The sequence below is a fragment of the Herpailurus yagouaroundi genome, unplaced genomic scaffold (assembly GCF_014898765.1).
Source record: "Herpailurus yagouaroundi ecotype Mexico unplaced genomic scaffold, PumYag 203, whole genome shotgun sequence".
NCBI classification, from domain to species: Eukaryota; Metazoa; Chordata; class Mammalia; order Carnivora; family Felidae; genus Herpailurus; species Herpailurus yagouaroundi.
Genome location: NW_024412434.1, coordinates 34233494 through 34259399, shown reverse-complemented (window position 1 = coordinate 34259399; position 25906 = coordinate 34233494). Strand labels below are relative to the sequence as shown.

Here is a 25906-nt window from a genome sequence, read left to right as displayed (position 1 = left end):
ATTTTGGATATCAACATAGTGGTTCTGAAATTCATATGGAATGGCAAGAGATCCAGAATAGCCTACACAATGAGGACAGGGTGGTATTGGTAAAGCAACAAATACACCAGTGGAACAGATGGGAGAGCCCAGAAGTAGACCTGCATAAATATAACCAACTGATCTTTGATAAAAGAGCAAAGGTAGTACGATGGAACAGATATAATCTCTTCATCAGATAGTGGTGGGACAACTGCATTCATATGCCAAAAAAAAAAAAAAAAAAAAAGAATCTAGACACAGACCTTGTACCCTTCATCAAAATTAACTCAAAATGAATAGAATCATAGACCTAAAATGTAAAACTTCTAGAAGATAACATAGGAGACAGCTTAGGTGTCCTGGAGTATGGCAGTGACATTTTAGTAACAACACCAAGACACGACCCTTGAAAGTAATAATTGATAAGTTGGACTTGATGAAAATTAAAACTTTGAAGAGAATGAGAGGACAAGCCACAGACTGGGGGAATATTTGTGAAAGACACCTGCTAAAGGACCATTACCAAAATGTACAAAGAACTTTTTTTTTTTAATGTTTATTTACCATGAGAGAGCAAGCACGTGCAGGGGCGTGAGGCAGAAAGAGGAGAGAGAGAATCCCAAACAGGCGCCACCATGTCAGTGCAGAGCCCGACTGAGGGCTCGAACTCACGAACCACCAGATTGTGAGCTGAGCTGAAATCAAGAGCTGGATGCTCAACTGACTGAGCCACCCAAGTGCCCTGGAATGTACAAAGAACTCTTAAGTAAGAAGATGGATGTGATTAAAAAATGAACAAAAAATTTGAACTTACATCTCACCAAAGATGAGATAGAGGTAAAAAGTAAGTGTATGAAAAGATGTTCAACATCCTATGTCATAAGAGAATTGCAAATTAAAACAACATTAATTTCTCACTACACATCTGTTAGAATGGCTAAAATCCAAAAAACACCGATTGCTGATGAGAATGTGGAGCCATGGGAACTTAGTCATTGCTGGTGGGAACGCTAAATGGTGCAGCCACTCTGGAAGGCCGTTTTCTTAACAAAACTAAACATACTCTTACCATCCAGCAGTTGCACTCCTTGTTATTTATCAAAAAAGCTGACCATGTACACATAGAAATCTTTACAGGGTTGTTGATAGCAGCTTTAATTCATAATTGCCAAAATGTGGAAGCAACCAAGATATTCTCTAGTCAGTGAATGGATGAACTGTGTTATGTCCATTCAATGGAATATTATTCAGCACTAAAAGGAAATGAACTGTCAAACCGTGAAAAGATACGGAGGACTCTTAAATGCATAGTACCAAGTGAAGTCAACCCCAAAAGGCCACATACTGTATGATTCCAGCTATAGGACATTCTGGAAAAGGCCAATGATGGAGGCAGTAAAAAAAAAAAAAATCAGTGGTTGCCAGGAATTGGGGACACGGAGGGATGAGTAGGTGGCACACAAAGGATTTTTAGGCAGGGAAACTATTCTGGGTGATACTTTGATGGTATATACTTGTCTTAATGTGTATGTGCAAACCCATAGGGTGTACGGCCCCAAGAGTGAACCAACCATGAGCTGAAGCATGGGCTTTGGGGGAAATACTGGTATGCCAGTGCAGGTTTCTTGACTGTAACAAATGTCATTTCTGGTTTGGGGTGTTGATAAGGCGGGGGGGGGGGAAGTGCGTGGGGACATGGGATTCCTGGTGTGTCCTGCTGAGTTGTGCTATGAACCTAAAACTGATCTATAACACAATGTTTATTAGTGTTACATTATAAAAAGTTATTCTCAGATGGATTAAGAAGTCAATGTTTAAAAACATTAAAACAGGTGCCTGGGTGGCTCAGTCAGTTAAGGGTCCAACTCGATTTCAGCTTAGGTGACGGTCTCAGGGTTGTGAGATTGAACTCCATGTCAAGCTCCATGCTGGGTGTGGAGCCTGCTGAAGATTTTCTCGCTCCTTATACCACTCACTCTCTCTAAAAAGCAAAAACAAAACAGAACAAAACCAGGGAAATACATTTGAATATTTTTTCTGACTTGAATGTGAAAGGACTTATAATCAGAAAAGTTAACATAAAAGAATTCATGGTTAGCTAGATTTCCATATAATTTCATTTAGTGTTTACTAAGAGAGAAAAGTATTTTAGGAATAATCTTAATATAAAAAGACATTAATATCTAAATAGGAAAATGCTATGAATAGGCTATCAATGAAAAGTAATTTGAAATTACTAGTAGGTTGTGGGAAAATTTCAACCTAACCTAAGTAATCAATACACATTATACAATTGGATTTAGTTTTAAGTTTCATGGAATATTTGATGTAAATATGTCAAAATATTTACAAAACATATTTGTTAGACAACATGAGACAAAAACCTGGACCCACTCACCACTGGAAGCAAACTTCAGAACACACTTGATTATGTGTGTCCTCCCAGTGTGGTCCTGTTGGGTACACTGTTTTCTCAGCCTCCCATTATTGTTTCAATTTCCTTTGTCACGTTTATCACTTTTGCAATAAAAAGTTTGCCCATATATGTATTTATCTGCAAGCATTGTATTACTTAATTTTGCTTATTTTTAATTTCCTGATTGATTTCTCTTACTCTCTTTTTTTTCCCTGTTTGTAGCATTTGCATGATGTTAAAGAAGATACGGGGCGCCTGGGTGGCTCAGTTGGTTGAGCATCCGACTCTGTTTTGGTTCAGGCAGGTCATGATTTCACAGTTTGTGAGATCGAGCTCTGTGTCAGGCTCTGTACTGACAGCATGGAGTCTGCTTAAGACTCTCTCTCCCTCTTTCTCTGTCCCTCCCTTGCTCGTGCTTTCTCTCTCAAAAAAAAAAAAAAAAAAAAGATACACAGATGGAAGGGATTGCGTTAAATTTGGATTCGTACGGGTAGAGAATATCAGTATCACCTGGGGGCTTGCCACAGTTACTTGGACCAACTCAGACCCATTAGGATGGCTCGTATCAAAACCAGAAAATTATAAGTGTTGATGAGAATGTGGAGAAATTAGAACCTTGTGCACTACTGGCGGGAAAGTAAAAGGGTGCATCTGCTGTGGAAAACAGTTTGGTGGGTGTTTAAAAAATAAAACTTGTGGGGCACCTGGGTGGCGCAGTCGGTTAAGCGTCCGACTTCAGCCAGGTCACGATCTCGCGGTCCGTGAGTTCGAGCCCCGCGTCGGGCTCTGGGCTGATGGCTCAGAGCCTGGAGCCTGTTTCTGATTCTGTGTCTCCCTCTCTCTCTGCCCCTCCCCCGTTCATGCTCTGTCTCTCTCTGTCCCAAAAAAATAAATAAACGTTAAAAAAAAAATTTTTTTTTTTAAAATAAAACTTGTAATTGCCAGTTCACATGGCAGTTATGCTTCTGGGTATATCAAAAGCAGGATCTCAAAGACATATTTGTATACATGTGTTCATAGCTACGTTATGTGCTAAACGTGGAAGTAACCCAAGTGTTCATCACAGATGAGTGGATAACAAAATGCAATGTATATGTGCAATGGAATAATATTCAGCCTTAAAAAGGAAGAAAATTCTGTAATCTGCTACAACGTGGGTGAACATTGAGGACATTTTGTTAAGTGAAATATGTCAGGTACAGAAGGACAAAAACTGTCTAATTCCACTTCTAATTCCACAGTTCTAAGGTACTTAGATTCGTCACAAAGTCGAAGTAGTACAGTGGGTGCCAGGGGTTGGGGGAGGAGGGGAAGTACTTAGGGACTAACGGGTGCAGAGATTCAGTTTCACAAGAGGAAGTGAGTTATGTGACTGGATGGTGGTGACTGCTTCAGGACATTGTGGATGTGGTTAATGCCAGTGAACTGTACGTGTAAAAATGGTGACGCTGGTTTATGTTATGTCTATTTTACCACAGTAAGAGAAATTGGGGGGAAAATTAGTGGGAAGTGTTTGGTTTTGTATTTTTATTTTTTAAACTATAAGCCTCTTGAGAGCCACTTTCTGAAGGAGCTCATCTTCTTAAGGGGAGCCCAAAAGATTGAGGAGTTTTTTTGTTTTTTGTTGTTGTTGTTGTTGTTTTTTTTTTTTTTTTTTTTTTTTTTTTTTTTTTTTTTTTTTTTTTTGTCTATCATGTCCCTCTGAGGCCACCTTGGAAGACAGATGAAAGATGAAGTCTGTCCCTTCTTAGTGGAACTGATGGATCTTCTGAGGAATTTATAATTATTTGCACAAGGCAGTATGTCTGTAAGAGACATATTAAAAATTAGAATATGCAAGAGTTGAGTTTGCTTTAGTGTGATCCTAGAGGAAAGGTCAGTCAGGGACAGTTGCTCAAGTCCCAGCAAGGAAAGGGCAGAGCACAGCTTAACCAAGGGGACCAAGGTCCAGTGTTTCGGGCAGACTTTGGAATTTTGAGGGGTTCAGTTTAGTAGTAATATGCATTCAGGAGAGAGGGCTGCAGACTTGGGTTTGTTCGCATCAGTGAAGACCTTAAATGAGAAGCTGTCTGTACGTGGGAACTGAGACACTCATTTCCTAGGATTTTATTGATGAACAAATTGCTGTGTTTAATATCTAGCCACGCTATTCATCATGTTAAGTCAACAACGGAAGGACTTTTATCTGTTTTACTGCTATATTGCCAGAGCATCTATAACTGGCATGTCTGAACTATGTTACCAAACAATGATTTTAGATTTCATAAGAAGGAATATCTCAGTGGTTGTACTTTGGTGCTTTTATGATGTGACATCATCGTGCTCTCTTTTCGTGGGTCTGTGTTCTTCGCAAGGCTCTCCTTGGGCTCCCGAGTGTCTTCCTTGTGATGTGTGTACCTATGTTGACTCAGTTCAGGCAGATCTCAAAAGTCTTTGGTTTTAACTTAACGTGTTTTCTGAAGTGTGTGCTGCTTAATTCTTGAATCTTGAGTTTAACCATTTCTAGCAATTAAGTGACATCACTTGTAGAGTTTCTGCTATTAGTGTCCCCACTGTATTCTTTTGGTTGTTATGTCATATAAATAGTTATATTTACTATATGGCGTTATTTTAAAATGCTCGCTTTGGTTTTATATATTTTCTGTAGTTCTGAATAAATCATTCTTAATTTTTCATCTGTGTTCTTAGAAAAGATGCAAGTTAAATTACGTGTTTACAATGATATGATTACTTACTACTCTTAAACCCTCTGTGTCACATTGTCCTCTCTTTTACTTCTACATGTCATAAACCTCATGAGATCTAACAATTGTATCTTTGCTTTAAACAGCCAGTTATCTTTTAAAGAAATTAAGGCGATTCCTCCTGTGTTCCCCTCCACATCTACCATTCTGTAGTGTTAGCTAATCTAGAAGTAGTGTCCCCCTTGTGTAGATTCTCCTGGCATGTATTCTGGACCATGTTGGTCCTGTCCTCTCTGACCTTACAGAGGTCATGTATATATCAAACTTCCTCTGCCAGTTTTAGGCCATTTCTGGCAAGGACTACAGTTTTTGCATTTTTAGATAATTCAGTGTATCTATCGAGCACAGAAAATGCTTACTTTTTTCTTTTTTTTTCCTTCTTTTTTAATTTAATTTAATTTTTTTTCTTTCAATATATGAAATTTATTGTCAAATTGGTTTCCATACAACACCCAGTGCTCATCCCAAAAGGTGCCCTCCTCAATACCCCTCACCCACCTCCCCTCCCTCCCACCCCCCATCAACCCTCAGTGTGTTCTCAGTTTTTGAAAATACTTACTTTTAAGCATGTGAGTAGGGTTGAAGTAGTGTGTTTTTGACTGAGCGTCTGTATAACCTGACAACGTATAGTACCATAGTTCACCATTAGATGTCACTCTGTAACATACTTTACATTCTTGCCAGACAATTCCTTACCGGAAACGCTTGTCAGATTCAGAAAGTTGGCATTGCTTAACAGCGCACTGACACTGATACATAGTGGTTTCTCTCTAAACACACATTCATAAATTATAATTGTTACTGCCTTTTAATCCTGCATCTAAGTCTGTACTGAACCCAACTGATTTTCCTTAGTTTTCTTTAAAATTTGAATGCTGGCTTTATTTTTTGGTTATTCTCTATGTGGAGCAAAGTCTGCAAATATTACAAGTAGTGGTGGGAAGAAGTAGGATATTCAAGAATACCTTCAAACGTGTTCAGAATTCTTCTGTTAGTAATGCAATTTGAAAAATACCTTATTCCAGGAGGCTGACTGACCCCACACTCATGGGCGACTGCTGGTTTTGTTTGGGTGTGTCAGAGAAAGAGGGAGAACGGACTTGGCTCTGAAGAGAAACGTAGAGGCAGAGAACACGGAGACCTGTAGGCTCTGCTGGCCAGTCCTGGAACACAGGAAAGTGCCAAGAATGAGATTCCTTCACTCATTCCCACCCTTACAAGATAGGAAAGATCAGGTCGGGGGGGTTTGATGTTCACCTTATCCCTAAGGGTGGCCAAATGCTAACCCATGTGACGATGCAGGGATCAGGTGTCTCAGGGCTGAGGACACTGCGGACAGTCCAGCCCCTCTGTGCCCAGCTGGGAGTCCAGTTGTATGCGTGAGCCTCTTCTGCAGCACTGTTGCTCAGCCATGCTCCCTGTACGCTTGCCAGAACACAGCCAGTGACCATTTTCCTCACTTCGCTCAGAATATTGAAATTTGAATGAAACAGCGATGTTTCTGAGTGATACAATGAACAACCCCCCCTCCCCGCCCCCGCCAGCCCAAGCATGTGAACATTCACGCAGATGTGGATCCACCCATGTCCTCTGGGACACCAGCTCCCAGCCTTTCACACCTCAGCCAGAAAATACCTGTTTTACATTTTTTGTTTTTGTTTTTTTTTGGAAAAAAAAAAAAAAAAAAGAATGTTGTCATTTATCCGCATTGTTTTATAAAATTCAAAATTTAAAACCCTGAGTATAATAAAATACCAAAGAATAAGGACATTTGAATTCATTTATATTGATCTGTCAAATTATACACAATGTATTATCAAAAAATGAAATTTTATGTTCTGCTTTTGCTTTAGAATAAGATATGCATTTTTTTTAATACGTTAGTATAGGATGACTACTAACCCTTATTGGGAAGACCTTTTTAATTCTTTGGTCTTAAAATGACATTTTTTTATGAAATAATGAAGCAAATGACAATTTTTGTGAAGTAATTGGTAATGTAGGTGTAGAAAATATAGTAGAAAGCTTGTCATACTCCGTACTACAGTAGTGTCCTCACCAGGAGTTAGGACGTGCTGAGACTGTTACTCACTTGTACTGATAGAGGTGCATCTTGTAATCCATATATTTTTTCCTCATGTTTTTGTGTATTCCTACAGTTAAAGAAGTGAACAGGTCATGGCACGTTTAACAAAAAGACGACAGGCGGATACGAAAGCTATCCAGCATCTTTGGGCAGCCATTGAGATTATACGGAACCAGAAGCAAATTGCCAACATTGACCGTATTACAAAGTGAGTAATTTAAGCAAAAATATCCTTGTGAAGTTTCCTATAAGATTTTTGGGGGGCAAAGGTCTAAAACCAACTTATTTATTATGCTCATCAACGCATTACAAACTAACAGTCACTTTTTGCCTTACATGTAACTTATTACAGAAGCATAGGCAACTTGTGTTTAGATGTTTTGTAAAGAAATATTAGAGAAGTAAAATACCAGTGTGTAAATATTAGAGAAGTAAAATACCAGTGTGTACTACTTACAATAGCTTTTTAGTTCTCAAAGATTTTTTAACTCTTGGGAACAGATCTTTAGGTCTTTTTTATCAAAAAGGCTTTGCTTCTGCGTAAACTGTCTAAAACCAGTGTGCTGTTTGTTGAGTGTTCACTGTCGCACACGTTGGTCCCTAGTCCACTGACCAGGACTTTCTGACCATTTCATTCTGTGTTTTGGAAATTACATTGCTTTGGTAGACCAAGATTCAGGATAGAAAATTATCAGAATACTTTGTGAATTCTCTACTTACCTGTTATATACTGATTATAACAGGGTCTTCAAATGGAACTTGATTTTGTTCCTTTGTTTCTCTGAGTATTTTTAAGGGAATAGAGCTAAATCCATCTTTTTTAAATGGTTGAATGATATTTTTTGGTAATTTAGATAGAATTTCTTTATTTTCTACACATTCCTTAGATGCTATGTGTATTATTTTCTACACATTCCTTAGATGCTATGTGTAAAAGTGGAAACAAGTGATTTACAAAAGTTCATTTAGTGCTTATTTTTGCCTTTATTAATAAGTAACAACATTGAATACCACATATTTTTGTCTCTTGCCTACATTCTGTTAAAGATTATAAAGTTTACTCAAGAGGGCAGGGACCAGAGAGGGAGAAAGAATAATGCCATGTGTTGCTCTAAGTCTGTATTTAAAGTTGCTATGTACATGTCCTAGCTCCTGAGGGCCACTAGCATAAAAATATTTGGTAACACTTGTATGGAAAATAAAGAGCACATTATAATTAAATTCAGATTAGTATGTTTTTATAAAAAGCAAATAATTTGGGGGTGTGTTACAAAGTATAGGTTATAGTGAGATGGTATTGGCATAAAAACATGTTTTCAAAACCTCAAGAATAACAGCCATACGTATTTTCCTGTGGTTGGGATTTTTTAAAAACATAGTTTATGTCTATCAAAATTACCTACAGAAGAATGTGGAAATAAGATGCTCTTTGGGTTTAAATTTTAAACTTCAGGTCATCCCAGTTTGACAGAACTGTCCCGGTGTTGGAGGCGCTTCCTCCTCCCTGGGCCGGCACCTGCTCTGGGAGCCTTGGAGGCGTCTCCTGGTGCCAGGCGTCCATAGTTGGGCCGCGAAGGTTGCCGCTAGTTGATGGCAGTGGTGGTGCAGGTGCCGCGCAGGTGATGTGACATCTGTGTGCGCTCTCGTGAGAGAGGAGAGGTTCGTAAGGAGGAGCGCACACCGTGTCGTGCCCTTTCTGCATTAGGGATTGTTGATAAGCGTTCTCTTTTCTCCCTTCTCCGTCAGCTCAGCGTTCAGGCTGCCAAGGCTGACTTTTCTCCATGACCTCAGGTCCGTAGATCTTAAGATACATATGAATAAATGTAGTCATCTACCAAAAATTATTGTTTTATTAGTGTCATCTAAAGATGAAAAAAAATTAACCAGCGGGTAACTGTTTAAGAGTGGTGGCCGGTGTCTCTTCCGCTTCGTCTGAGAGGACCTTCTTCCTTCCTGTTACGGGTGCGCTTGATGGTACAAAGAAGAACCAGACAACACTGTTTCTGGCACAGCCTGTGTGTCATTAGTTTCCTACCAGGCCATCAGCCCCAAGGAGGAGCTGTCTGCTTAACCTCCTGGCCTGCTGCCTTAGCTCCTGGGTTGAGCTGGTGTCCTTGTCACTACCCTGGCCAAGGCAGGTTGGGAGAAGCATTGCCCCATGATAGGAAGACAGGTGGCTGTTCTGTATTCTAAATAGGTAAATACTTTTCACGTCTTAGATTAACTTAAAATCGAGTTGCTCCGCTTACTTACAGCGGAGGCTGAACATAGAGTTACCTTTTAATTTTTACACATATGGCGAATTCCTGACGGCTGTAGCAGAGTTACTGCGAAGAGGGTGTATGTAGTCATCAAGGTCCTTCTGTGTTATGTCTGGTGATGGGCTCCATTGTAGGAATGGAACCTGTCTTCAGTCAACACTTTTTAACAGTTTTGGGCTTTGGGATCATGGTTCTTTATGATATTTTGAAGCCTGGCAAACCCCAGACACTGTAGCTAACTTCTGCGCAGTGTTTTAGTTCTGCTTGTTTTTGTTTCTGTTTGAAAGTCTCTTTGAGGTCACCTTCAATCTAAAGGTTTTCATTCATCCTTGTTGTTGTTTTCCTTCGCAGTTTATTGAAGAAACTGGTTCATTTGCTCTTAGGTTTCCCACAGTCTGGCTTTTGCTGGTCGCATCCTGTGGTGTATTTGTTTCTCTGCGTTTTGTGGAAATTGGTAGTTTTCTGGAGGCTTGGGTGGGGTGAGACTCCTTTGCAGTAGCATGTGGTCCTACCAGGAGGTCATATGCCCATTTCTCATGCGTGAGATTGGCAGTTGTGATGTACAGCGAGTAGTGCCCGTAACTCATTAAGGATCCTCAACAGGATTACTTCTATAAAGATGTAAACTTGCCTCTGCATCCTGTGTGGCAGCCCCATGGTGTGTCCATGTCCAAAGGGAGAGTAACTGACTCTTTGCCTTTATTTGCCAGTGTTTAAAATGGCATCCTCTCCTGGTAACCAATTAGTTTTTTTAAAGTGCCATTCGGAATTCATGCGTTTAAATACTTCTGATACGTTTCAGTCCATTCCTGACAAAATCCTTATTTATGCTCAAATTTTTCCATCTTTCACCAGTTGGAGCCTCTCTACATTGACTCCTAAAGTGGCTTTCTGCTTTTTCTTGCAACAGGGTTTTTCAGGCTCATCTTTTCTATACCCTTGGAACCATTGATTTCTCCAAGGAGCTCTAATTTCCTTCACTTAGAAATTGTATTTCAGAAGCATGTCTGGCCCTCAGTGTGCTCACTGCTGCTTGGTTGATCTTTCCAGGCCTTTTAGAGGGCAGAGGAAGTATATATAATTTTAAGACAAAAGAATACCCTATTAATGAATACTGATATTTTCCATCTGAATTTATAGCTACTAGTTTTTCCCAAACTCTTCTACCAAAAATGTTTTTCTCTTCTTACATAGTAAAGACATCATGAATCGTAACTAGTCAGTTGTTTTATCCAACATTATATGTCAAGCTATTGCAGAGTAACCACACCAACACTATAACCAATAAATAGTATGTTTGATGGAAACCATCTAAATTACTTTACCCATTGTTTTCAAACAGTTGTACTGATTCTAACCTGCCAGAGGTGAGAGCGATTACATGTTCTACTTTCTTCCTCACAATTGACATTTGGTCTTCGTCTACAAACAAGTATTCATTTTATGGTTACCACCAGTCCTTCTCTTGGTATCCACAATTCATTCTCTGGTAGATTCTTTTTATTCTTGTTCCCCAAGTTTTACTGAGATGTAATTGACATATAATATTGTGTTAGTTTACAAGGTGCATGACATAATGATTTTGTGTTTGTACCTATTGCAAAATGATCACCATGGTATGTTCAGTTAACATCCATCACCTTGTTTTTCCTGTGATGAGAACTCAGATCTGCTCTGTTAGCACCTTCCAAATACATAGTACAGTGTTATTAACTGCAGTCAGCATGCTGTCCATGACATGCCTGGGACTCATTTATCCTATGACTAGAAGTTTACAGCATTGGCTCCCTTCACCCATTTCACCCAACACTTGCCACCACCAGTCTGTTCTGTTTCTGTGAGCTCAGTCTTTTTAGATCATACAGTGTTTGTCTTTCTTCGTCTGACTTCCTTCACTTAGCATAATACCCCCAGGTCCTTCCACATTGTCACAAAATGGTAAGATTTCCTTCTTTTTGGCAGAATAATAATTCCATTGTATATACACCACATCATCTTTATGTATTCATCTGTGGACGGGCACTTAGGGAGTTTCCATGCTTTGGCTACGGTGAGTTTGCTGCAGTGAACATGAAGTGCGCATACGTTTTTGAGAGTGTGATTTCATTTCTTTCAGATAAATACCCAGAAGTGGGATTGGTGGATGGTACAGTAATTGTGTTTTAATTTTTTGAGTAACCTCCATGCTGTTTTTTCAAAGTGGCACAAACATCTACGAGATTCTTAAGGTTTCATGAGAAGTGATTTTCAAGTTCTTGCTGGTTCTTAACGGTTGCAGCCTTTTTTACTGGAAAGTCAGTTTGGCTGGTTATAAAATCCTTAACTTCTTTCTTTTTTAGGGTTTTTATAGGTTATGTATGCTGGCTTATAGAGCCTCTCGTGGTTGCCATGTACCCTAGGAAAGAAGCCTGTGCTTCTTTACCAGTTTCTTTTAATTACCTCTCTCTGTTTTTAAACAGCTAGTGTTCTGTTCAAAAAAAGGAGTGGAAAAGGAATTATAAATGAGAGAATCATTGTTGAGATTTATTGTGTATTTCAAGTATTTAAAAAGTATAACTTCCAGAAACTTCTTTAACAGGTTCTATTATTTGGGATGGAGAGTACTTTCACCAAAGGAGTCCTTCTGAAATCAAAGTACATCTATGGGATTACGTTTGATTTTTTAATTAATGGTGAAGCTGTCTCTCTGTTTTAAAAGTACAGATTTATAGATTCGATTTCATGATAATATAAAATTCCATAGTTCTCATTTGGGAACTACATAAACACAGGTAAATTTTGACCTCTCATTAAAAAACATTTTACAGTTTTAAAAATCAAAGGATGTTTTCTGATGTTTAGTCATCATAAAATTGAAACAAATAAGTCACTTTATCATTAAAAAAATGAAGTACAGTAGTCAGTTGAGATGAAAATAAGCACAGGCAAGGGTAGCTTCTCTTTTAGTTGGAAAGTTTATAAAGGCTAACTTGTGAATGGCACATATGGATTCATAAGTTCTATGAAATTTGAATAGATGTTGTGAAACTAAAGCTTTGAAATGTTTGACTACTTGATATTTATATGAAACAAATATTTATAACAATTTTATGCTTCAGATCATAATGTTAGCTCTTGTTTTACAGTTTTTAAGTCAAGGAACAAAGATTAAGAGTCAGGGGCACCTGGGAGGCTCAGTTGGTTAAGTATTCAACTCTTAATTTTGGCTCAGGTCATGATTTCACAGTTCGTGTGTGCACGTGCATGCTCTCTCAAAAATAAGTAACTAACTTTAAAAAAATTAAGACTCCTATGACAACAAAATCAGTAACCAGGGGAATTTAGATTTTCAATCCCTGAGATTCCCAATAGTACTCCTAATTCATTATCATGTTATTTTTCTAAATGTCACCTATATGTTAATATTCCATAAAAGTAAGTCACATGTGTCACCTCTGTTTCCTCTTAAAGCCAAACATACTATTCATATCTAACTTGAATAATTATAATGTGGCATTGGAATTTTGTAAGTATTCTAAGTAGTAGTTGTGATTTAAAGACCTGTTGAAACAAGCATGGCCTTTATGTTCACCTACATGTTCCAGCATTATGGGCAGCTTAGTGCTGTTGGGAGAGGTCGGCTCACATCTGCTCTGTGCTGGGAAACGCAGGTGTGTCTGAGCTGCCTTGAGCACCCCTGTGATGGCCTGTGTTCAGAGGTGACTGTGCTTGTGGCTGATGTAATCAGGCCAACCCTGGGCTGGTAGACTAGTCCCATTCAAATTAATGTTTCAGGTTAGGGCATCAATTAATTACATGTGTTGCTTACTTTAGGGTCACACCCCACTTATAAAATGTGACCTCTGAACTCTTGTGACATGTTTAGCATTGAAATGTGTGAGTTTTCCTGGAGTCCTTCCTGTCGCTATAGGCAGACGTAAGCCTACACTGCAAGTCCCTGTGTGAGGGCTGCCTTTGAAGTTACACTGGGTACACTCTTTACTCACTTGTTTAAAATTAACTTATGAAACTTCTAGCAGCTATTATGTCATAATTGTGCTTTGTCTCTATGTCAGCTGATTTTCTTTTCTATCTTTGTTTTTTTTTTGTTTTGTTTTTTGTTTTTTTTTTGTTTTTTTTTTTGGAGGGGAAGCAGACAGTACAAAAAATATGGAATGTTTCACAGATTTTCATGTCACCCTTGCATGGAGCCATGATAATCTTCTATGTGTCATTCAGTTTTAGCACACATGCTGTGGAAACAAACACTCTGTCCACTCCCTCATTGGATTTGTTGGAGAGGAAGGAGATAGCCCCTGTCTGCTACTTTGGAAATAAGTTACTTTGAAAAACTACCATCTAATAATAGACTGTGGATGTAATCCCAAGAATTCTTCCCAGAATTACTAACCGCATACCCTTTTCAATCTACAATGATTTATTTTTTATTGCATTTCTTTTGTGATAGTGGATGGGCAGGTAACTTTACCACCGTTACATCCTTATTTTTATCTTGCATAATAACAGCCTTGCAGAAGAAGTAACTGATTCTGAACAACTGTAATCTACAATTCCACAGAGAGCTTTCTCCTGTGTGCACAATTCTTGGGGCCCTCCTCTTGGCTTGGATTATTGGCTAGCTGTTTTCATGGTTGACATTTCTTTGCAGTTCTGTGAAGGAAATATACCGCTAAGGCACAGAAAAGTGTAAACAACCATTAAAGTATAAATTAGTGTTACCAAGTAGTAGAGGCCCCCCACACGGAATAGGGGCCAGCCCTTCATGCTGGCTGTCCGGGTTATCCGCACTCCATGCCTTAGTCAAGGGGTCGCTGCAGTCAGGAATTTGTAGAAGGTGTGGGATTAGCTGCACCTGGGAGTTTGGACAGGATTCAGGCAGAGTTGGATCAGACGGACTGGAAGACTTTTAGGGAAGGGAGATGAGAAGGCAGAGCATCAGACAGGGAGGGCTGCTAAGGCCAGCACAGAGGTTTTTAACCTGTAGCCAGAAGGGAATAGTGAGTTTGTTTGGAATATGGAAATAGAGTAAAACACACTCATTTTTCCCTCCCCAGATAGAGCGAATGTTCCTCTTCAATGTTACATGTGTGCGGGCTCTCCCTTGCTCTGGCCTGGGTCTGAGCCCTCCTCATATCTTGCCTGTGTAGTGGCAGTAGGTTCCTAATTGGGCTTCCAGCTTCCCACTCTTGCTGCTGCTCTGTTTCTTCCCATCTTTGGAATCAGAGAGATTTTTCCAGAGCACCATCTGACCACACGCTGCATGATTGAAAGCTTTTTTCTGTTGTTCATGAAGCCTGAATTCTTGTGCCAAGTTGATACTCTCTGGGCCTTCCTCTTCCCTGTCATCTGCTGCCATGACCCACCTGGTGTGCTGCTCTCGGCGCCCGGGACCCCTGCAGACCCTCGGATCCACTGTGATGCACACTGTGCCCGGATGCTGACTCCTCTCTCAAGTCGTGTCCCTGAGGAGGCTGTTCCTGATCCCTTCAAGTGAACTCAGCCCTCATACTTCATCAGTATTTTTCTAGATTTTAGATCTGATTATATTCTTCTTAAGATCCTTTTTTTTAGGGGTGCCTGTGTGGCTCAGTCAGATAAGTGTCCAGCCTTAGCTCAGGTCATGATCTCGCGGCTTGTGAGTTCAAGCCCGTGTTGGGCTCTGTGCTGACAGATCAGCCTGGAGTCTGCTTCAGATTCTGTTTCCATTTGTCTCTGCCCCTCCCCTGCTCACACATTGTCTCTCTCTCTCTCTCAAATATAAACATTAAAAAAAATCCTCTGTTTTATTTCCTTGTTGTGCACAAAGTGCCAATTCCTGAACAGGACATTTGTGTGAGCCCTTCGCAGTCAGACCCTGACTGTCCTCCTTTTCATGCCCTGCTGCTCGCCACTAAGGCTTCATGTGATGAGACTCTTCTCCGTTTTCTGAGCTATTATTTTTGATTCTTTATTTTGTATTTTTCCTTCTTAATCGACAAAACATACCCTTTTAAGATTCAACCAGATCACCATCCCCTGTGAGGTATTGATTCATTCCTCACCGTAACCAGCCCCATTATCCTTGTTCTTGGCTCACATAGTGATATGTGTGAAATTCAGTTTTATTATTTATTATAGTCTCTTACTACTATAAAAGCATTTCCACTTCCTGTGCTGTGAGCACCTTGAGGGTAGGGCACACATCTTTCCTCTCTTTAGATCTTAGTGTGAAGCCAGTAGCTAGGGAAAGGAACTGGGAGAAGGTTTCTAGGTAACCGTAAGTATCAGTTGCATGAGCTGAAGATGTGGTTTCCAGGAGGCTTAGAATTGAGAAGCAGCCCTGTGCTACTTCGTAGATTTGTCTGTGTGAATTCTGCCCACTGCTCCCGGAGGTCTGTTTTCCTTCACCTTATTTTGCTGATGAAGGTCTTGAGACCCAGGCTGCTGAGATCTGGCCTAAAGCCATGTGGGTTGTCGGTTGCAGAAGAGAAATACGAATATAGATCTATCTGATGTCGCAGTCCAAACTTTTAATCTTCATTGTTTCCTTTTGGTGTTTGGTGGGTCTACATTTGTATCCTTGCTGGTGTTGAAGATGTTAACTTACTGTCATGAACATGTGCTTCCAGATTATCATGTAACAGCAGCTCCAACGTCCATATTAACCCTGCTTTATGGGCGAAGAGCGTGAGGCTGAACAAGCAAATTATTTGTCTAGATTGTTAGGAATAACCTTTCTTCAGAGTATATTCTAAATTTTAAATAAATTCATCGATGAAGGATCTAGAAAGGTGTTCTTTAGGTTGTGAGGTTTATTTTTGTCTAGTGCAATATTAAAAAGAATTGTTGTATACCCATCTATAAAACACCTAGTGGCAGATCATTGTTACTTTGGTTTTTTTTTTTTAATGTGGTAAAGTACACACACATATAGTTTACAATCTTAACCATTTTTAAGCCTACAATTAGGTGGCATTAGTTACGTCCAGACTGCTGTGCTGCCATCTCCACCATCCATCCCTGTAACTCACTTCATCTTGTGAAGCTGAATCTCCGCACCTGTTAGTCACTGAGTCCCCATCCCTCCTCCCACAGCTCCTGGCACACACCATTCTGCTTTGACTTTGTGACAGTGACGACTCTATATCCCTCAGAGGCGTAGAGTCATATAGTATCGGTCTTTTTACAGCTGGTTTCCCTCAGCATAATGTTCTCAATAACACACTCTGAATTTTCTTCCCCTTTAAGGCTGAATAATAGTCAGTTGCATGGAGTGTGGCCACATCAGTTATCTATTCACTTCGTGATGGATACAGGGGTTGCTTCCATGTTTTACTATTATGAATAATTCTGCTATGGACATGGGTGGACAGATCTCTTTGAGACCCTGCATTCAGTTCTTTGGGGTATATATACCCAGAGGTGGAGTTGTGGGGTCATAGGCAATTCTGTTTTTAATTCTTTTGAGGAACCTCCATACTGTTCTCCACAGCAGCTGCACCAGTTTGCATTCCCACCGGCAGTGCAAGAGGTTCCCTTTTTTAACATCCTTGCCAACACTTGTTATTTCCTGTCTTTTTTATTTTAGCCACGATGACAGGCGCGAGGCGGTATCTGATTGTGGCTTTGATTTACATTTCCCTGATGATCAGTGACATTCAGCATCTTTTCATGCTTATTAGTGGTCATTCTTGTATCTTTGGAGACCTGTCTCTTCAACTTCTTTGCCCATTTTTGAATCAGGTTGGTTGGTAGTTTCACAGGTTTTGTATCTCTTCTGGATAGCAATTGCTCACCAGATCCACGATTCACAAATATTTCCTTTCAGTCTGGGAGTTGCCTTTCTACTCTGTAGACCGTGTCTCCTGTCGTACAAAACTTGAGAATTTTTATGAAGTCCACTCTCTTTTTTCTCTTTTGTTGCCTGTGTCCTTGGTCACATCCAAGAAATCATTGCCAAATCCAGTGTTGTGAAGCTTTGTGCTGCATATTCTTCCAAGAGTTTTACTGTTTGGAGCCTTACATTTAGGTCTTTGACCGATTTCGAGTTAATTTCTGTATATGCTGTTAGGGAGGTGCCCAGCCGCCTCCTTTGGGTGTGGAGATGCGGTTTTCCCGGCTGTGTTGCTTGAAAAGACCGGGTTCCCCATTGAGAGGTCCTGGCCCCCTTGTCAGAAACCCTTTCGCTGTGTATGTGAGGGTCTCTTCCTGGGCTTTCTCTTCGATTGCATTAGTCTGTATGTCTGGTTATGCCAACGCCACGTGGTCTGCCTACTCTAGCTTTGTGTAGTAGGTTTGAGATGAGGAAGTGTGAGTCCTCCAGTTTCTCCTTAGTTTTCGATGATCTGGGTTATTTAGGGTCCACCGAATCTGTAGATTGCTTTGGGTAATATGGACATTTTGACGATACATGAATTCTTCCAGTCCACAAACATGGGATGTGTTTCCACTTACATCTTTACTGTCTTTCAGCAGTGTTTGGCAGTCTTCATCGTGCAAGCTTTTCTCCTCCTTGGTTAAGCTAATTTCTACATATTTTATACTTTTTGATGCTATTGTGGATGGAATTATTGTCATAATTTTCTTTTCAGTGTGTTCATTCTTTGTGTGTAGAAACGCAGCTAAATTTTGCGCATCACCTTGTGAGCTGCTACTTTGCTGAATTCATTTGTTATGACAGCTTTTTTGTGGAGTCTTTATAGAGTTTTCTGTGTGTAAGATAATAAAATCTACAGAGGTCATTTTACTTCTTATTTCCAATTTGGATGCTTTGTATCCTTTTATCCAAATGCTCGGGCTGAGGTGCCTAGTGGTATGTTTACTAGCAGTGGTAGAAGTGGACGTCCTTGTCTTGCTCGGGACCTTACAGGAAAAGCTCTCAAGTTTTCACAATTGAATATGATGTTTGCTGTGGGCTCATCATCTATGGCCTTTGTTATGGTGAGGAGGTTTCTGTCTGTACCCGGGGGGTTGAGTGTTTTCATGATGAGAGGATGTTGAATTTTGTCACACCTATCTACTAAGATGCCTCCGTTCATTCTGTTAGCATGGTGTCATGTGTACTTAAGTGCATGTGTTTAGCCATCCCTGCATCTATAAAGCACCCAGTGGTAAAGCATTATTATTGAATATATTTTAGTGTAAGTAAACTAACCAATTGGCAGGACACTTGGAAAACAGGAAGCAGAATAGTCACCTATAATTTCTCTGTCCACAGTCAAGTAAGAGACCCGCTTTGATCTATTTCTTGTCATTTTTTTCTATGCTGGTGTTTTTGTTGACGTTGATTAACCTTTGACCACGTTGTTCCATGGTCACCGTAAATTATTATGGTAGCGGGTGCGTGGTATTCCAGTAGGGGCTGGGGGACACTTCTGCAGCACACCGAGAGGGGGCGAGGGGCACGCAAGGTAAAGCACTGTAAGGTTCACATCCTGTTAGTGTATTTGCCTTCCAGACAACCACAGGGGTTGACACTATTAATGTGATTTTATCACTAGGCACTCTGAGATGCAGAGAAGTTAAATAACTAGCCCAGGGCCATGTAGCTAGTTGATCATAAGAGCAGCTGCTCGGGCCAAGGTCTGTGTGACTTTATAGGTCTGGCTTCACCCACTATGCTTGTCCTGCCCCCCCATGCCTCCTCTGTCCAATTCTTATGCATCTAAGTCTTCTAGTTGTATAGATATATAGTAATGCAAATATGGGGTGTAAGCTGGGAAAGATAAACGATAATCAGTGCAGGAACCCTGGTTTAGAACATATTCGGTGCCAAGCCCTGGGCTGAGCACCTGACGGTCATTCCAGCCCTATAGCTAACTGTGTGTGATCACCTGCGCATTTGTATCGTGCTGCCGTCGTTTTGTCCTCGGATGACTCGGGTGTTTCCAGCGTTTACACTGTGTTCAGTAGTCTCCTTAAATTGTTGTCTTTCTGCCTGTTTTGATGGTTTCTACATGATGGTCACTCGGGTTGTCCCCAGCTTCCTTCTGCCACACACGGCCCCCCAGCGCTCCAGTCCTTCACCAGCGCAAACATGAGGAGTCAATTAGTGTGTCTGTCCAGGAGCAGAGTTCCTCCTTGATTTTACAGGACGCACATGTACCTATTTGGCCTCAGTCTCGAGAGGATGCCCCACTCCGCAGGGCATGGGGTTCTATGCCCACGTGTCTGCTGCTACTTGCCATTGTTCATCTGCACACATGCTGTCGCTGAGATATTTTAATTTACGTTTCTGTATTCATTCACGAAATTAGGCAGCACTTGGTGTTCTTACAAGGTTGGCCTTTACTTTCTGTGGATGCCTGTTCTTATCCTTTGCCTATTTTCCCAGTGGGGTACTTGTCTTTTTCTGTTGATTTGCAGAACCTCTTGTTCTTCTAGACATTAATTCCTTTATACATGTCACGCTTTGAAACGTCTTTTCTTGTTCTGTTGTCTGTTTGTTAATTTTCCCCATACTGTTCTTTGTTGAACAGAGATTTTTATTTTGAGGTCATCAAGTTCATTGCTTTTGGCCTAATGTTTTGTGCTTTTGAAATTTTATTTAAGGAATCCTTCTTAATATGGCTGCAAGAATATTACGGAGTATTTTCTTTCATTAACTTTGGAGTTTTACCTTTCAGAGTTCTTTGATCCATTCATTGTTTCTTTCCCTGATGGTGGTGGGAAAGGGCCCAGTTTTAGTTTTTATTTTTCTCTTCTATGCTAAGTCTGTCTTCTCTTTTGGAATTTAAACTTTAGAATGAGAGACCCCTGTCGGTATTTTAGGGCCTTGTATTTTGTGAGACTGCCATCATTTGCCCACTCAGTGAGCATGGTAGTAGGAAGGGTTTGTTTCTGTTTTGTGGATCAGTGAATGCCAAGAACCAGAAAATAGAAGTGGCACGTGGCATTGCCTCGTTCACGTGGTTGCTGGATGTTGAGTGACCGTGGGCTCTTTGCCTGCAGCCTGTTGTCCTGTCCACAGAAAGCTTGAAACCTTGAGTGGACCAGCACCGACTGCGGAATCAGCTCTCCTGTGAACTAGCAGTATTTCCGCGAGGAAGTCCCTTTCCTTCATTTCTCTGCAAATTGATGCCCCCATGTAACCTCCTCCAGCTGCAAGCAGCCCCTGATCTGCTTTTCACTGCAATGATTAGCTTTGCTTGTTCTAGAGTTTTATAGAAATGGAATCACACAATCCATTCTTTTCCATGATTGCCCTGATTTCTTGGTCAGCAGGTTTTGAGATTCATTTGCTGTGTATGTTGGTAATTCATTGCTTTGCATTGCTGGGCAGTATTCCAGTACATAGATATACCACAGTTTTAAAGTCCGTTCACCTGCTGAGGGACATTTAGGATGTTTCCATTCAGAGGCTGTTATGATAAAAGCTGCACTGTGCTCTCACGTGCAGGTGTAGATGATGTGTATTCAGATAAATGCCTAGGGATGGAACATCAGTACTTGGGTAGGGCACTGATGGTAGTTGTGCTATACATGTGAAGCAGACAAGCCAGGAGAAGAGGGTGGAGGGTGGGCATTTTTTAATGTGTGTGTGTACATTGTGTTCGTATGTGTACATCGACACATAAAAGACATGCACCATGTATTTTATCAGAATGTCACTTGTTCCACATATATTTTGGGGACAATTAGAAAAAGATGTAAGCACAGTAAAAGAGTAAGGTCGGCTGGTAGATGGAGATTGAGGAGGAAAGGAGAAAGGAAGGTCAGGCTGCAGAGTGGAGCCAGGAATAAAGATTCTGCAGGTGAATTGTCCCTGAAGCCCCACAGCTTGTAAAGGATGTGTTACCGACCTGGCCTTTAGTTTTCTAGTAGCTAAAACCAGGGGAAGCCTCAGATTTTAACAATGTCAGTAACGGAGTCAGTTGCTGAGGTGAACACAGCCATTTCTAACAGTAGTAATGCCAGAAAGAGATTTATTCTTAATGTTTTCATAAAAGTAACCATTTTATGTCCATTGCAAAGCTCGTGTCGGTTGGCAGAGTCTCGTCCAGTGTTGCATAGTTACAGGCTGAGGCCTCAGATGCAGTTTTAATTAAAAGGTCCTTGTTACATACACGAGTGAGCCGGAAGGGTGCCTGCTGCTGCTCGTGCTGTTTCCAGCTGGCGAGGCAACCAGACCTGAAGCTGGCAGCACGTTTCCATGTCAGGCATGAAGCCCACACTGCCCCTCAGCCTGTTGTGAGTTGTGCAGCCCCACACGGATCAGGTTGCGTCACGGTGACACACGCACTGCGAAATGATGTTGTTAAAAGTTGGTGAATGTGGGGACATGCCGATTGAATAGTGTAAGAAAGTACCCTGTAAGATGTATAATTCATCATTACCGAAATTGAGAGTTCTGAATGTAAACTCTTTCCCTTTTTATATAATGGAACCGGTGTTAACAAGAAAGTAAGCGGTATGTGTGTCCAGGAAAAATGTGTTTTTTTCCTCCAAATGAAAACTTTGCTTCAGATTTTTAAAGTTTCCATCTAACTGTAAAATAACTACGGATTTTACTTGACTGATTTTAATTAAAGTCACGGCATAAATAATGAAGTAATGATTTACAGTGTGCTGTTTGGTGTAATTAAAATAGAGCAATTCTTTTTTAAAAAATTTTTTTGGTGTTTATTTTACTTAAAAAAAATTTTTAATGTTTATTTATTTTTAGAGAGATAGAGCATGAGTGGGGGAGGAGCAGAAAGAGAGGGAAACACAGAATCCAAAGCAGGCTCCGGGCTCTGAGCTGTCAGCACAGAGCCTGACGCCAGCCTCCAACCCACGAAGCACTAAATCATGACCTGAGTCAAAATCAAGAGTCGACTCTTAACCAGCTGATCCACCCACCCAGGTGGTCCTAAATTTGTTTTCACTAGTTCAGAAATGAGGGAGCTAGGATTCAAGGGTTATGGTTAAACAGGAATTCTGGAAGGAGGCAGAAAACGTAGCACATTTCGGCTCTCCTTGTCGGGTTTTCCCCAGAGTCACCCTGGAGATCCATGGTGAACAGTTGTCTGGTATTGAGCAGGAGGGCAGACTTCTAGAAGGACCACCTTCCGGATTCTGGCCTTGGACCTGCAAAGCTAACAGAAGCCTGCCTCCTGCGTGTGGGCTGGCTCCTGTGCGACAGGTGCGTGTGAAGCAGGCAAACGGGCTTGGGGGAGACCACCTTCCTCTAGTGAGGTGCTGATCACTCTAGATGCTTTGTGGTGTTTGTGTTGTGTCCTGGAGAAGTTCCACACCTCTTATGTAGTCAGATGTTGTGGCCCTTCTCTGTTCCCATGGCTTTTATACTCAGAGTGTCCTTTAGCATCGAGAGATCAGATCAGCGTTCACGTAAACTTGTATTTTGTTTTCTGGTCCTGGTGTTCTTAGTGGAGTCTTTTCAGCCCCTGAACACGTGTCTTGGGGCAGCTGTGGCAGGTGTCAGTTAGACAGTGAAATTAGAGGCAGGGCCAACTATATTCAGATTGTCCAGAAGACACTCAAAACAGGTTTGTTATATTTTCATCCAGATGAAGACCTCTAGATTCCAGGATAGTGTGGGGCTGTTCGTGAAGGACGAGACACATGTTCATTATGTCTTTTCCATCAACAGAAGACGTGTCAGATTGGGTCGTATTTATATTGGTGTCATCAGTGTGTCATTTCCCAGTATGTGTATTTCCAACAACATGATACAAGTGGCTCAGGTTTTTCAGATCACTATTGGAAAGGTTAAAGGTAGATAATCACTTTTAGAAAATTACCACTTGTGAAATTTCTTTTGTAAAAATGTTCAATCAGCAGTGGCTGTCTACCACTAACTATATATATATATATATATATATATATATATATATGTATGTGTATGTGTATATATATATACATATATGATATATACATATATATGTGTGTGTATATATACGTGTGTGTGTGTGTGTGTGTATATATATATACATATATATATATATGTATATATATATATATTTTTTGTCTTGGAACTTGCAGAATTACCTCGGGGGAGGTGACCCACCGTAGGATTTTGAGCCTGTTGCTTGGATGCACTTGAGGGCTGAGCAGCAGTTGGGAACTCTTTGGGGACAGACTGCAGGAGAGGGGATGGGTAAGATGAGATAAACCTTACTGAGAAACCCCAGAGAAATCAAACATAACATTTAGGAAGTATTAGACCTTTATGTACTATTTCATGATTCATCCTAAGTGAAACTAGAATAGGAAACTAGTTGGCCACCGTCTGTGCATCTCAAACCCAGTCTGCTAGTTTTGTGTCTTTATTTGATGAAGATAAGTCCCTGTGATGGGTCAGCAGTGTGTAAGAAAGTGAGAGGCCTGGCAGGACCTTAGCCTGAGTTATTAACCCAAACGTTTTCACGTGGAGCAAACTTGCCTGAAGACCTGAGAAAAGGAATAATGAGCTGGCACCCTTTGTTGTGTTTAAGGTCCTGCACACAGCAGTCAGTTCTAGACTCGTAGAACTAACTCATGCAGGCCAGTCTTAGGCTTGTCCATGTCCTGGCGATGGCTCGTCACTTAATCAGTGTCTACAGCTCTCCGACTCCTTCCTTTTTAAGAAGAGGTGAGAATCACTGCTGTTTTAATAGAACAGAGTAAGGAGTTGTTCACATTTAGGCATTATTTTATGAGCTGTGTTTGTTGACTCTTGCCAACTTACTGGTGATGTCTGTCACAGTAAATGTTAACCAAAGGTCTTGCGTTCCTCGCTAAAGTTTTGGATGTGCTGCGTAGACCACACACACACAAAAGGAGCCCTTCAGCACAGTGTTGATAAGTATGTAGTTCACCTTTGTCCTACCTGGTATGCTGTTTTGCTAATTCATTGTTTCCTGTTTTGAGTTTTGTTACTCTTAGATTTTGCAATCTTGTATGTGTTTAAAGCTCTCTTTTGTTTCTTCTATCATTTTAGTTCTTACTTGGCCCTTAATAGAATATATAGACACTTTATTCCAGTTCATTCTTATTTTTGCATTACACTTAAAATTTTATTTATTCAGAATTTATGGTACAGATCTAGTTATTTTTATCCAGATTGCATTTAGTTATTTTATTATCACTTGCTACATATTGTTAAAATTTCCCTTCTTTTGTAATGCTTGCCTCTCATAATGAGATTTTTGTGTACTTGGACCTATTTCTAGGTATTCTGATCTTTTGTTTGAATGTTTCTGTCCAGTGCATTGTTTTTAAATGGTTGGTACTGTCAGCAGTAATAAAATTTTATGCCAACCTGATTATTGTCACTTTCCCAATAAAGTATTTCATAATAATTTCTGTGGGGCAGAGTTAGTCGTTATTCATTTTTCTTCTTAATACATTTTTATGATATCCTTTCTTTCATTTGTGGATGCTTCTTAAGCTCATAAAGTCCTATACTGAGACATTGTGAATTTGGTCCCTCAGAAAAAAAAGCCTGCATAAAGTCTATAGTTTCAAGTGCCAGTGTACTACATTCTACAGTGTTAATTATGACATTAAGAAACAATTACCTGTCGGGGCGCCTGGAGGGCTCAGTTGGTTAAGCGTTCAACTCTTTGATTAAGGCTCAGGTCACGATCTTGTGGTTCACGAATTCGAGCCCCACGTTAGGCTCTGTGGTGACAGTGTGGGGCCTGCTTAGGATTCTCTCACTCTCTCTCAAAATAAGTAAGCTTAAAAAAAAAGGAAAGAAAAAGAAATGTGTACCTGTCAACTGCGCTTACTGTGGGAACCGTTTTACAATCTATATAAATATTGCATCCTTATTTTGTGTACCTGAAACTATGTTATATAATGAAATTATATTTCAATTTAAAAAATAAGTTTTTAAAGGAAAAATTAACAACTTTTGATAACTGTACTTTTTTACTTAAGATGTTAACATTAGGTACAGTTGGGTGAAGGTCATGTGGGGAGTCTACTATTTTTGCAACTCTTCTGCAAGTCTAAAATAAAAGATTTAAAAGGTGACATTGAAATTCTGTTACTCATTTATATATCTGAGAAGCATTTATTGAGTGCCAATTTTATGCAAAGCAGTATCTAAAATAATTTTTCATCTCCTAATTTTCTGACTGCATCTGCAGATAGTTCAGCAAATAGGTCCTAAGGCCTTCACGGGAAGTAAATAGTACCCATCTGAGAAAATTCCAAGGCTAATGTAACAGTCTTACATGTTCCTAGCCTTTAGATGACACTTTTAGATGCGTACTCATCACTTATTCTTTTTTTTTTTTTTAATTTTTTTTTTCAACGTTTATTTATTTTTGGGACAGAGAGAGACACAGCATGCATGAATGGGGGAGGGGCAGAGAGAGAGGGAGACACAGAATCGGAAACAGGCTCCAGGCTCTGAGCCATCAGCCCAGAGCCTGCCGCGGGGCTCGAACTCATGGACCGCGAGATCATG

The 25906-nt window shown here is 40.3% G+C and overlaps 1 protein-coding gene and 1 non-coding gene across 10 annotated transcripts in view; one reads left to right on the top strand and one right to left on the bottom strand.

Annotated features, from left to right (window-relative positions):
* The window catches only part of ZMYND11 (zinc finger MYND-type containing 11), a 136214-nt gene that overhangs the window by 53548 nt on the left and 56760 nt on the right, over positions 1-25906 (top strand). For 8 of the 9 annotated variants that reach the window (XM_040451587.1, XM_040451589.1, XM_040451585.1 and 5 more), the window contains exon 2: positions 7341-7475. In XM_040451587.1, coding sequence (XP_040307521.1) covers positions 7360-7475 — 116 coding nt within the window. In that variant the 5' untranslated portion in view covers positions 7341-7359. Of the gene's footprint in view, positions 1-6388; positions 6412-7340; positions 7476-25906 lie in introns of those variants that run through there. The other variant, XM_040451586.1, reaches the window with a different exon arrangement.
* LOC121014940 (U6 spliceosomal RNA) lies at positions 13672-13776 on the bottom strand. The gene has a single exon (XR_005783527.1). It is a non-coding gene; the product is annotated as a U6 spliceosomal RNA (small nuclear RNA).